Raw genomic sequence first — 14,207 nt, forward strand, 5'->3', positions numbered from 1 at the left:
ACATGTCAACATGCTAATGGTCTCATCTCACTCACAGAAATCTTCCACTGATCTTTTTCAGTGCCTTTTTATGAGGAAAGAGAAAAAGGTTTACTTGTTTTTTGTTTGGTTGGTTGGTTTTTGTTTTGTTTTGTTTGTTTGCCACTCAGGGCCAGCTCCAGGCACCTGCAAAGGAAGCAGGTGCTTGGGGCAGCCAAAGGAAAGCGGCAACATGTCCGGGTCTTCGGCAGCAATTCAGCGGCAGGTCCCTCACTCCCTCTCAGAGGGAAGGACCTGCCACCGAATTGCCCCGAAGAATGAAGCGGTGTGGTAGAGCTGCTGCCAAAGTGCTGCTGATCACGGCTTTATCTTTTTTTTTTTTTCCCGCTTCGCTGCTTGGGGCGGCAAAAAAGCTGGAGCCGACCCTGTTGCCACTTAGGATGAATGCAGGGTCCCAACACTACTTGGGCTACTGTCTCAGAACTGAGTCCTGCAAACACCGTTCACACGAATAGGTCCACTGAGAACTAAATCACAGGAGTAAAGTTGCTTGAGGATGGTCTTCTCAAAAGCACTCAGCAGTGGCCTAACACTTCTCCCATTGAAGTTGCATCATTGACTTCAATGGGAGCAGAATTAGGCCAATCCTGAGCACTTTTGAAAAGCCCCCCCTACACAAGCATGTGATTACCGAACTGGGCCTTTGTGATGAACCAGTATTTATCTCAAATTGTGTCTCTCACGCGCTCTCTTAGAACATCTTATATTTACTGCCAGTTCCCATAGTAAAATATGAAGTGTCAAAGCCAACAGCTTTGTGCCTGCTGCAAACCTCTTTGGGTTTTCTAAATTAAAATTGTTTCATCTAATTAGGGCTGTTCCTGGCCAGTGCACTAATGATTTTTAAAAGAAAAGCATGAGAAACTTTAGCATGGAAGTTTTTCCAAGTGCAAAGAACATTTCACAGAAGTCAAGGATAATGGTTGGAAACCTGCTTGCTGTTATCATGCACAAAATCCACTTTCTCAGCAGTACTTTTTCTTTGTTCAAAGCAGGTTGTTTTTACAGTAGATACCTGTCACATAGCAACAGAACATTTAATAAAATAATATTTATATTTATATGTTAAACTCCCATGTTTTAGAAGCTTAGAATGGAAAAAAACACTTCTTTTCAAAAATAATAATAAATAATGTCAACTTTTTTCTTTACATTAAAAAAAAATCTGTACATGATTACACAATGTAACAAAATACATTTCTGTTTTCCAGGCTAAGGCCGTCATCTTTGGGTTAGATCTTCATCTAAGGAGGTTACAGGCCCACAGTGTAGAACCTGCGTATTTCCCACTGCACGAAAATCAGACTCCCAGGGTTCCTAGATCTACAGCGTTGCCTGTCATTTACATGCAAAGGAGGAAGCTGCCTACAAGGAATGTAGTAATATCTGCATGCAGGAAGTAGCTAGGATATGAGATTATTGTAAAAGGACAGGTACATAGGGCAACATTTGAAAGTTCTGAAGCTTGTTTTATTTAAGCCTCACAGGTGGAGTGGAGGAGGGGAGGGAAGAAAAAGCAAAACACCCAAGTAGGAGTTTGTCTTCCAACTGTAGCTAGAAAAGCTCTTTAGATGGCATATATTTATCAACATGGCACTTAGTGAGCTATTACAGACTGATACTCCCTAAGGACTTTGTCTCTTGATCAACCTTTCTTTTACAGGCGGGATGCCCAAAGTTTGCCCAAATAAGAACTACTGCATCTAATAGGTAGAAAATGGGGCAGACTGCAACTCCTGTCTTCTGGCTACTGTAGAGCAGCACTTGCTGGGACTTGCAGTCTCTGTGGACCATGTCTCCATATCAAAGATTATATGTCTCTGTGGGCTGCATTTTAGATCCTCATGGGCTATTTTTGCTCATTGGCTCTTTTACCAGAGATCTTGGTCAGGACCCTCACTGGAAAGTATCTACAGGAAAACACTGTTTCCCTTTGATATTGCGCTGGACAGGGGGAATTGTCAGCTCACACTGACAGATCTCACCATTGACGATAACTGAGAAGGAAAAGAATTCCTTTTCTTTTCAGAAAGAAAACATAAGCACTACGTCTCTCCTGACAGCACCATGTTAGGCGTAGGTGTGACCTTGAGCAGACAAAGGAGGCATTTACTGCTGTTCAGCGTTACAGCTTCAAGTCAGACTTTGAAATCTTTAAGATCACAATATTGTGGCCACAAAACAAAGAGGCGGCATGCAGCAAAAAATGGCAGCTGGCGAAAAACCATCAATCTCAGTGTGGGGATGTGTGTGCGAGGGCTTGCGTGTGTGCTCTTTGTATACAGGGATGGAAGTTTGCACACCTCTGTAAAGCACTGACATTAAGGCCCTGCTGCGTTAATAAAGTCCAGACATCCTCCTGCAGCAACAGAGAGGTCTCCTCAATTGTTCTGCACATTGCGTCCCCTCCTCAGCCTTATCAGTCACCATATTCATGCTGTTAGCCATTCCTATCAAATCAATACAGGAGGCACCAGGGAAATGCAGACAAACGAGCTTGCATTAGAGTCCTGCTGCCCCAAAATCATCTGGTGTGCAGGTGTGTGGTTCCTCTGCCAGGGTCTTCATTAGAAACAGGACTCCTGGGATTCTGGGTCATTGTGGATGGGAAGCTTCTCGTGTTCCTGATGATGCCCATTATGTAAAACTGTGTACCTGGGAGGGGGGAAAAGCAAAACAAATAGGAGTCACTAGAGCAAATTCAAAAGGACAGGCTGAGCCTTTTCTTTTCTCAGGAGAGTCTGAGACCTAGGCAGGTGTGACTTCAGAGTGCTCCTAATATCCCGTTTCCTTGCTCCACCTGCCAAGTAAAATGTAAATCCAAACGCTGTTCATGATGGCAGAAGACGTCTGTGACCATAATGTTAACCCCAACCCCTGCAAAGTAGGAATCTGCCGGTTCATGTAGAACTGAGCTATAACAAGTACCCATGAGGAACCAGGCTAATTAATTAGGAGACCCGGGACTCTGGGGTGGATTTTGGTGACTGAGTTGTCAACACAGAATTGAATCTCTTTAAAGCAAGTATTAAACAATCACTTTGCTTTGGCTTGGAATGTACGTGTCCTTTAAAGTGACACAGAGACCAGCCCTCTGAGTCATGTGAACCATACACTAAAAACAATTGATTGCTAGTAATCTCAGTTCTTTTAGTACAACTGTCCTGAATACTGATCATTTCATGTCCAATCAGATCATTGCCATGCAGGATTACAACCTCCTGGAGACTCCTGAAATCCACACACTTCCCCAATTGAAAAATGAGAGCATTCTGCAGGCTAAACTCCACTTCATAGTCACAAATTATTGATTTCCTGCATACTCTGGGCCCTAACTGATGGTGCTGTAAATGAAGGATGGGGGAAAGGACCTCCATCTCTGCCTCTTCATCCACTATCTGAACTACCAGGCAGCCGCACGCTGCCCTTCTCAAAACAGCTTTATCTACAGCAAGTGGCGTGGCTGGCTTAGGCTGGTGGAGACCCATTGTTCTGGTTTCTGTTTCTCCTAGTAAAAGGGATTTGGAGTGCAATGCTTAGTGAAAAGGGGTAGGCGTGAGATGATCGGAAGGCTCCCCAGCAACTGGTGCCAAAGTGGCTCATGCAAATCCTCGCAACACTTCATATCTAATAATCAGTCTTCCTTGCAAGAGTCCAGACTCCCCCTAAAATGGAATTGCTGCACAGAACTAGAGGGGAAAAACACTGTTCACCGAAGCAATTAATTATAATGACTTCTCAGGTGCCACCTTGTGAGGCCAGATGTTCAAAGCAACTCAGCACCGCATGTGGCTCCAAAAGCTGGCATAGTTAATGCTTCTCCACGAGAGGTGGTTGTTATGTCAATGGGAGAAGCTTCTCCCATCAACACAGTGAGGTCTACATGGGGGGTAGAACTACGTTGCTCAGGGCTGTGGATTTTTCACACTCCTGAGCGACATAGATTTACCGATATAGGTCTGTAGTGTAGATCTGGCTTAAGTGTCCATGTAAACAAGCCTTTATTCCCCTTCATCTGAAACTTACACATCTGAAACTGAGGAGTATAAAAATATTGCTGAGGCATGCAGGAGTGAAATCAAGAAGGCCAAATCACACTTGGAGTTGCAGCTAGCAAGAGATATTAAGAGTAACAAGAAGGGTTTCTTCAGGCATGTTAGCAACAAGAAGAAAGTCAAGGAAAATGTGGGCTCCTTACTGAATGAGGGAGGCAACCTAGTGACAGAGGATGTGGAAAAATGTGGGTTTTTTTGCATCTGTCTTCACGAACAAGGTCAGCTCCCAGACTTCTGCACTGGGCAGCACAGCATGGGGAGGAGGTGACCAGCCCTCTGTGGAGAAAGAAGTGGTTCAGGACTATTTAGAAAAGCTGGACGAGCACAAGTCCATGGGGCTGGATGCGCTGCATCCGAGGGTGCTAAAGGAGTTGGCAGATGTGATTGCAGAGCCAGTGCCCATCTTTAAAAAAGGGAAGAAGGAGGATCCGGGGAACTACAGGCCAGTCAGCCTCACCTCAGTGCCTGGAAAAATCATGGAGCAGGTCCTCAAGGAATCAATTCTGAAGCACTTAGAGGACAGGAAAGTGATCAGAAACAGTCAGCATGGAATCCCCAAATGCAAATTATGCCTGACTAACCTAATTGCCTTCTATGATGAGGTAACTGGCTCTGTGGATGAGGGGAAAGCAGTGGACATGTTATTCCTTGACTTTAGCAAAGCTTTTGATACGGTCTCTCACAGTATTCTTGCCAGCAAGTTAAAGAAGTATGGGCTGGATGAATGGACTATAAGGTGGATAGAAAGCTGGCTAGTCGTCGGACTCAACGGGTAGTGATCAATGGCTCCATGTTTAGTTGGCAGCTGGTATCAAGCGGAGTGCCCCAAGAGTCGCTCCTGGGGCCGGTTTTGTTCAATATCTTCATTAATGATCTGCAGGATGGCGTGGACTGCACCCTCAGCAAGTTTGCAGATGACACTAAACTGGGAGGAGTGGTAGATACGCTGGAGGGTAGGGATAGTATACAGAGGGACCTAGACAAATTAGAGGATTGGGCCAAAAGAAATCTGATGAGGTTCAACAAGAACAAGTGCAGAGTCCTGCACTTAGGACAGAAGAATCCCATGCACTGCTACAAACTAGGGTCAGAATGGCTAGGCAGCAGTTCTGCAGAGAAGGACCTAGGGGTTACAGTAGACGAGAAGCTGGATAGGAGTCAACAGTGTGCCCTTGTTGCCAAGAAGATTAACAGCATTTTGGGCTGTATAAGTAGGGGCATTGCCAGCAGATCGAGGGATGTGATCATTCCCCTCTATTCGACATTGATGAGGTCTCATCAGGAATACTGTATCCAGTTTTGAGTCCCACGCTACAAGAAGGATGTGGAAAAATTGGGAAGAGTTCAGCGGAGGGCAACAAAAATGATTAGGGGGCTGGAGCACATAACTTATGAGGAGAGACTGAGGGAACTGGGATTGTTTAGTCTGCAGAAGAGAAGAATGAGGGGGGATTTGATAGCTGCTTTCAACTACCTGAAAGGGGGTTCGAAAGAGGATGGATCTAGACTGTTCTCAGTGGTAGCAGATGACAGAAGAAGGAGTAATGGTCTCAAGCTGCAGTGGGGGGGAGTTTAGGTTGGATATTAGGAAAAACTTTTTCACTAGGAGGGTGGTGAAGCACTAGAACGGGTTACCTAGGGAGGTGGTGGAATCTCCTTCCTTAGAGGTTTTTAAGGTCAGGCTTGACAAAGCCCTGGCTGGTATGATTTTGTTGGGGATTGGTCCTGCTTTGAGCAGGGGGTTGGACTAGATGACCTCCTGAGGTCCCTTCCAACCCTGATATTCTATGATTCTATGAAACAATTACCCAGTCCTGAAGTGCATGTTTAAAAAGGAATATGATCAGTTCTACTACTTTAGCATGCGTGAAGAGGGGAGGCAAATAGCATTAGACCCAGGATTTGTTCTTATAACACTCTAGCCACAGAATGTCTCGAATTGCACACACCTCTGTGCAGAGTAGGGCCTTTGGATGCATGTACTAAGTACCTATCTGTTAGGGCCTGTATAACAGAAAAGGGCCTAAACCAAAAGCTGGGATATGAACACACCCAAACTTTGGGGAAGACTGGCTCTGGATCTAAATTTGTCCTGACTCAAGCCCATTTCTAATATATCTATCAGCTGTTTTAATACTGATCATTATGCATGTGGATATAACCATGGAAACAGCTTACCAAGGGATGGGGTGGATTCCCCACCATTTGAAATCTTTAAAATAAAGATTAGATGGCTTTCTAAAAATATGCTCTAGCTCAACCACAAAATACGGGCTTGATGCTGGAATTAGTGGGTGAAATGCAATGGCCTGTGCTAGACAGGAAGTCAGATAAGATTAACATAATGGTCCTTTCTGGCATTAAAAATATAAGAACAATTTGCAAAGACTTGATTTTTGTATATTGTGCCAAGCCCGAATGAACATGTTTGTGCAAGAAGCTCTATCAAGGAAACATCAGCAAGCCAGGATCTGTGCCACAGCTGAGTTAAGAGAGACCATGTGCTCTGCGAGCAAGGCAGCCATGCTGCAGAATGATGCACAGTCTGTTCAGCAGCAGGAGAGACAGCTATTGAAAAGTGGCTTCATATAAGGCACCCAAAGAAGGCAGCATATCATCCATCTCTGCTTGTAGTCAGAAAGGAATTGTCCATGTTCAGCATTTTAGCAGAAGGTGCCATCTGTACGAAAAATGCGCAAGCTAAAGAGAAATTGTTAGTGTGCTGTAGAATCTCTCAGGGCAGAAATTTATTTTCATGTTGCTTCTTGTGCTTGGTCCAAAAATTCCAACTGTTTGCCATCTGCGGAGATGGGCATATGGGGGAGGGAGAAGCATTCTGTATCACAATGAGCAATCATGCCACAGTGTGAAAACTAAAACAAGGGAATAATAGATGTTCTGTATTATTTAACGCCTGGGAGATTTCATAAATATACAGCCTAAGGGATTTTCCATTGGTGGACTACTGTGCTATGTGATGGTTTCTCAGTGGTTTCTTCTTTCACATGACACTTCAGACTGCTTAATTGTTACAGTGCTAACTTTAAAATCCAGATGTAGAAGATCATAAGGCCCTGCCCTTCTCAGATTACAACAGTTTATTCAGTCTGCTCCCTGGGATTATCATCTTCACTTTACAGGCACAAACATTCACAGAAAGCACATTTCAAATTGAAATGCACAAGCATTTGTGCAACTGAATTTGACATTCACTCACACTTGAAGCACTTTCGTATTTATCCAGTCGGGAAACAACATGCCATGTGACTTATCTCACCAATCACTACTAAGCCACACTACGTGGATGCTGAATAGTCAGGATAAATGTGTAAATCTGAGGAAATCACAATCAATGAACAGAAAAAGAGGCTAAACTCATTGAGTAAATTATTCACTGCAAATTATTTGCTCAGCTCTACTACCTACAATGAGTCTCTAATATGGGACTTTTAAATGCTGGTATATCAAACTCCATTAGAAATAGCTCCCTATCATGTATGAAGCTGACTCCTCCCCTAACTCAGTAAAGGGGGCTTATTGCCATTTCATTTCAGACCACAAACGCATCACCCAGCAATAATGCCCGATAAGGGAGAGCCATTATTACCCATAAAGGAACTTCTGCCTCAGGCTGTTTGCATGCTTACCAAATGGTATTTTAATTGTGATAATGACCAATTTGGAGATAATTGCTTCTGCAGCACACACTGTTTCTGACAGTACAATGGGCTTTTTAATTAAATGGTTGGAATTAGCTTTCAGCACAGTTGAGGGGACTGTTTGGATAAATCCTTGACAGATTCATGATAGAAATGAGGAGGCTGTGATCCTAAAATATCTTGGGAATTCATCAAATACAAGGAAAATAATCACCAATAAGATATAACTTTCTTGCAGTTTCTCCCTTCAACTCTCAGCTGATCACACCCTCCCCTCCCCCCCTCACTGATTTGTACAATTAGGAAAGCAAAGCCAAGATAGTTAGTAGTTTTTGGCTCCCCCCAGGTACCCTGTGCTGCAAAACAGTCCCCAGAAATGTGGAAGTCTGTTGTGCCTGCTTGTCCCGCTCCTTCCAATGGGAACATTGAAACTTGGATGAACTAGTTAGGAGGCTCCCTATAGAATTATCTGTCATCATGGTGGGTCAGTCTAGGAGATTATTTATGGGGATTTAATACTAGTTATAGTATTAAAACCAAAGCAGGAAAGAAGCCAGCAGAAGCAAAGGTGGGCATCTCTGCCCTAGAAGAAATGCCTCTGGAAAGCTCTCTCGCCAAGGTGACAGCCCAGGATAGTGTGTCACCTGCAAGAATTATATGAGCTAACACTGGAATGAAGCTCAATGTGCCATTGTGCCTGAGCTTCCTGGATGTGAATTCTAGCATGAGCCCAACATTAGACCCAGGATTTGTTCTAGTCAAAGGGTCAAATTCATCCCAACTCCCATTCTGAGTGTGGACCAGGGGCTGGGGTAAATAGTGGCTTGACACTTTTGCACCTCCTCTTTCTGGGGGCTGCTCTTGATAGTGGAGCGCAACATAGGGTACGTCTACACTACGGGATTATTCCGAATTTACATAAACCGGTTTAACAAAACAGATTGTATAAAATCGAGTGTGCGCGGCCACACTAAACACATTAAATCGGTGGTGTGCGTCCACGGTCCGAGGCTAGCGTCGATTTCTGGAGCATTGCACTGTGGGTAGCTATTCCGTAGCTATCCCATAGTTCCCGCAGCCTCCCCCGCCCCTTGGAATTTCCGGGTTGAGATCCCAGTGCCTGATGCGGCAAAAATCATTGTCGCGGGTGGTTCTGGGTAAATGTCGTCAGTCACTCCTTCCGCTGGGAAAGCAACGGCAGACAAGCATTTCATGCCTTTTTTCCCTGGATTGCCCTGGAAGATGCCATAGCATGGCAATCATTGAGCCTGTTTCGCCTTTTGTGACTGTCACCGTATGTGTACTAGATGCCGCTCACAGAGGCGATTCAGCAGCGCTACACAGCAGCATGCTTTTGCTTTTGCATGATAGCAGAGATGGTTATCAGCCATATTGTACCATCTACCATACCATAAATTGGTAATAAGATGATCATGGCTACCAGTCCTTTTGCACTGTTCCATTTGCTGCTGTCATAAGTGCCCCTGGCTGCTCTTAGCCAGGGGCGCAAAAGCCAAAATTGGGAATGACTCCCTGAGTCAATCCCTCCTTTTTGGTATCTAAAAATAGAATCAGTCCTGCCTAGAATATGGGCAAGTGTACTAGAGAACCACTGTATCAGAGAACCAGAGAGCACAGCTGCTCTGTGTCAGATCCTGCAGAAATTATGAGCTGTATTCTATTCACAGGGGGTGCTCCTGCAACAACCCCACCTGTTGATTCCGTTCTTCCCTCAGCCTTCCTGGGCTACCGTAGCATTGTCCCCCCACTTGTGTGATGAAGTAATAAAGAATGCAGGAATAAGACACAGTGACTTGTTAGTGAGATATGAGTGGAAGGCAGCCTCCAGCTGCTATGATAGTCCAGACAGGACAGTAAGGAGTGTGTAGGAGAGGAGCCCAGCATCCCTCTGCTAGTTCAGGGGCAATGGAATCTTTTCTTTACACATGAAGGGTGGGGGCTGATGGAGCTCAGCCCCCTGTTGCTATGATGACGATGGTTATCAGCCATACTGTACCATCTACCAGGAAAAATTAGGACCAGGCGCCCTTGATCGACCTAACAGATGCTAGTCAGCATGGTTACCAGTCCTTTTGCACTGCCCCATGTGCCAATAGGCTGATGATGAAGACGGGTACCAGTCATTTTGTACCATCATCCATCCATAGCGTGGGGGGAGCAAGGATGTTGGTGTTGAGTGCTGCACCATCGCGTCTATCTGCAGCATTCAGTAAAGATAGGGTGACATGTAAAAGAGTCAAGAGAGGATTGTTTTCCCTTTCACTTCTGGGGGTGGGTGGGGGAGGGTGCATAAATTGCCGAGCTATGCCCTGACCCACCGCGGACACGGTGTTTGACCCTAGAAGCATTTGGAGCTCAGCCAAGAATGCAAATGCTTTTCGGAGACTGCAGGAACTGTGGGATAGCTTGAGTCCTCCAGTCCATGAGCGTCCATTTGATTCTTTGGCTTTCCGTTACGCTTGTCACGCAGCAGTGCGCTGAGCCACTGCTATGGCGTCGGTCTGGAGATTTAAAAAAAATGATTTTGAATTTCGTCTTCTGTAACGGAGCGCTGATAGAACAGATTTGCCTGCCCTTACAGCGATCACGTCCACATGGTCCATGCGGGAGCTCTTTCTTTATTTTGATTTTTAACTGCATCGCCACACGTGCTGATCGGAGCTCCATGCTGGGCAAACAGGAAATATTCAAAACTTCGCGGGGCTTTTCCTGTCTACCTGGCCACTGCATCCGAGTTCAGATTGCTGTCCAGAGCGGTCAGTGGTGCACTGTGGGATACCGCCCGGAGGCCAATACCGTCGATCAGCGGCCACACTAACCCTAATCCGATATGGTAATACCGATACTAGCGCTACTCCTCTCGTTAGGGAGGAGTACAGAAACCGGTTTAAAGAGCCATTAAAATTGATATAAGGTGCCTCCTAGTGTGGACGGTTGTGGCGTTAAATCGGTTTTAGGCTCCTAAAACCGATTTAAACGCCTAGTGTAGACCAGGCTATAGAGTGCCGGGGCCCTTCTAGCAGGCAACAGTAGCTGGAGAACAGGCACGTTTCTGTCCCCATTCCCTGGCATGCCCCTTATGCCTGGGTCTCTGTGAGGGTAGCTATGCTGACTCTACCTGCCCAGGATGCCCCCTGCACCAGGGGAATTCCCCAGCGGCCACATGCAGCATTACAGCATTTTACACCTGCAGAGACAATGTAAAAGTGCTGTAGAACTGTCATGAATCAGTGCCCTTAACTTTAACAATAGCCCCGGCCTAGCCCTAACACTCATATCCATTCCCCATCTCAAGGACCCTGGCATAATTCAAGTCTGTAATCTTACATTAAATTAACCTGGGTGGCTACCGCAAGGACGTGGGGCCGCTCCACACTCAGAACAATGTCACGAACAACGTGCGAGGATTTGGGTTGCATTAGCAGGCACAGCACATGAAAAACCGGTGGGGAGTGAAGATGGCCCCTGCTGGCTGGAGCTGTCTCACTAATAGACTACAGAAGGGAACTCATGCGTGGCAACTACCTGCACTTTTCGAAGCCTTTGAATAAACATTGGGCTTATCGCTAGCTCCAGTCTTGTTAACCTTTACAAATAAAAATATTTATTCCCAAAGTGTAATAACAGCAGAGGAAAAAAATCCAAAAGCGAAATACTCAGAACACTCCAAGCATGGCAAAAGCATCAATCTCAGCCTTGCTGAGGACAGATTGATAGAGAATACCTCAGCCTCCCTAAACCTATTCCATGTAGTGCAGCCACATCTGCTCTCCATTTGGTAATCACCCCCAAATCTGCCTGTTCATAGTATCAAGTGCTTGCTGAACAGGAAACTTTATTTTCAATTCACGGGAGCCTGGTTTCTGTTGTCGTGGTGGGGAAACATTTGTTGAAGTCTTATACCAAGTTCTGCAGTTACTTACAGTCTAGGCTTGGAAAGATTTGATTTGATTGGGGGGTTGTTAATTCTGTCCCCCACCTAGAAAATGAAGGAAACCGTTTTTCATCATCAACATTTATAGAGATAGATAAGGGTTTTTCTTTTATCCCTTGAGGGTAGTAAAAGTCGCTGTATGTGCATGTTTGTTTTGTGTTTGTACATGCATGCTTTTGCTTCTCCACGTACATTGAAAATTTGTGTTCTGCATGTAGCTGTGTTAGTGTATGTGTGGTTTTGTGAGTATCTAGCTGGGACTGGTTTCAGAGTAGTAGCTGTGTTAGTCTATCAGCAAAAACAGCAAGGAGTCTTTGTGCCACCTTAGAGACTAACACATTTATTTGGGCATAAGCTTTCGTGGGCTAGAACCCACTTCATCAGATGCATGGAGTGGAAAATACAGGAGCAGGTATAAATACGTGAAAAGATGGGAGTTGCCTTACCAAGTGTGAGGTCAGTCTAACGAGACAATTCAATTAAAAGTAGGATACCAAGGGAGGAAAAAGACCTTTTGTAGTGGTAATGAGAGTGGCCCATTTCAAAGAGTTGACAAAAAAGTGTGAGTAACAGTAGGGGGAAATTAGTATGGGGGAAATTAGGTTTAGGTTTTGTAATGACCCAACCACTCCCAGCCTTTATTCAGGCCTAATTTGATGGTGTCCAGTTTGCAAATTAATTCCAGTTCTGCAGTTTCACCGTGGAGTCTGTTTTTGAAGTTTTTGTTGTTGAAGATTTGCCACTTTTAGGTCTGTTATTGAGTGACCAGAGAGATTGAAGTGTTCTCTGGGTTTTGAATGTTAGGATTCCTGATGTCAGATTTGTGTCCATTTATTCTTTTCTGTAGAGACTGCCCAGTTTGGCCAATGTACATGGCAGAGGGGCATTGCTGGCACAGTTGCACTGCTGTAGCTGTTCACTGTAGGCACTCACTACAACAGTGGGAGGGGTTCCCTCTTCCACTGTCTACACCAGGGGTTAGGCTGGTTTAACAACGTCTCTCAAGACTGTGGATTTTTCACACCCCTGAGAGACATAGCTATGCCAATGTAAGTTTTCACTATACACCAGCCCCTAGTACATAGTAAGAACATTCTGTCTGCTACTTAATACACCTGTTTAAAAATAATCTGTCCCCACCTTGGGCTTTGGGTACCAAGAAAATTTTAAATCTGAACTCTAGGAGAGATGAACATATTATTATTTGCAGCACTGTAGCACCGGATAGAAACCCCATCGTGCTGGGCTCTGGCTAGACATATTAAAAGACCGTGTCTGCCCTGAAGGGTTTACAATCTAATTTAAGACGCAACAAGTGGGTGTAACAGATGATTGGAGCGGCTGGAGGAGGGAGGTTCAGGGTAACTCTCACAGGAACATGCAGTTACATAGACTTGCTACATGACAGTTAGCAGGCTTCAAGTTAAAATACATTTTTAAATAAACCAGAAATAGTAGTGATCTCAGGGATCCCTAATGAAGCTTGGTAGCAAATGCAACCTGCCTTTCAGCTGCTCCCTGCTCCGCCTCTGCCCCTGCACTCTGGGCGCTCAACGCAACAGCAGCCTTGTATCATTATACTTAGTTCTCCATCTGTGCCCTGAAAGTATTTGCATTGCATCAGTGAAGTACTAAAGGATCCTGCAGCTGTGTCATAGCTGTGGGTAGGAGTGATGCTGATTCCTCTGGTGTTCTAACTGATGAGTGGAGGAGGAACAAAGGCTTCAGTCGTTTCTCTCCTGATGAGGGCTGTGAAGAACATATCTGATGAGAGAAGCTTCATTTCGTAACTGCTTACCAGCTTAAGGCAGTTAAACTGGGCAGCCCCCAAACCTACCTAGTGTAATGGACTAAGCTAATTGCTATGGAGTTGTGTGCTGAAGCCGAAGTGGGAAGCAAATGCACATAAATAGGGTATGGTAAGGGGGTTGGAATGTAGGTAACACTCAGAGCTGGGTCAGTATAGACCATTGCAACTTAAAGAGGCCTTGACACTGCATCTCTGCCTTTATTTTTGTTAGATCAGATCCTGAAGTCTTCATATGAAAACTAGTGGCACAGAAGGCTCAGAGACAAAATAATCCAAAAGATTTAAAATGCACATTATTATCTGTCTGAGCAGAATGTCCAGTAGAGAGAAGAGTTGAAGCACCCCACAAAATAACGAAGAGGGAGATGGTGAAATGAGATTTCAAGAAAGGAGCCTGGTTGACAGATGTCTACTTCCAATTCCAGTAGGAGATGACAAGGAGCCTCTGCTATTGTCAGACATGTTGAGAACCCTGTCACTGTGGGTAGATAAAGGCAGGCAGGATGTCCTTAAGCAGGATGTCCTGAAAGGCAACAGAGATAGAAGCATCTATCTATGCTGAAAAATTTGAAGACCTAGGACTTTGTCTATGATTAGATCTTAACAGGTTCAAGACGATTTAAGTCCCAACTACATTATGCAGACAAACTGCAGTAGGAGCAGTTTGAGTGAAATCAGAACAAGAAGGG

The 14,207-nt window shown here is 44.9% G+C and overlaps 1 protein-coding gene across 1 annotated transcript in view; it reads right to left on the bottom strand.

Moving 5' to 3' along the window:
* Positions 1–297: 297 nt before the first annotated feature.
* Positions 298–14,207, bottom strand: part of HTR4 (5-hydroxytryptamine receptor 4) — a 226,342-nt gene continuing 212,432 nt past the window's right edge. Inside the window, exon 8 of the mRNA XM_045026269.1 lies at positions 298–2,694. Coding sequence (XP_044882204.1) covers positions 2,607–2,694 — 88 coding nt within the window. The 3' untranslated portion in view covers positions 298–2,606. The remainder of the gene's footprint in view (positions 2,695–14,207) is intronic.

Source organism: Mauremys mutica, chromosome 8 (genome assembly GCF_020497125.1).
Source record: "Mauremys mutica isolate MM-2020 ecotype Southern chromosome 8, ASM2049712v1, whole genome shotgun sequence".
Classification (NCBI taxonomy): Eukaryota; Metazoa; Chordata; order Testudines; family Geoemydidae; genus Mauremys; species Mauremys mutica.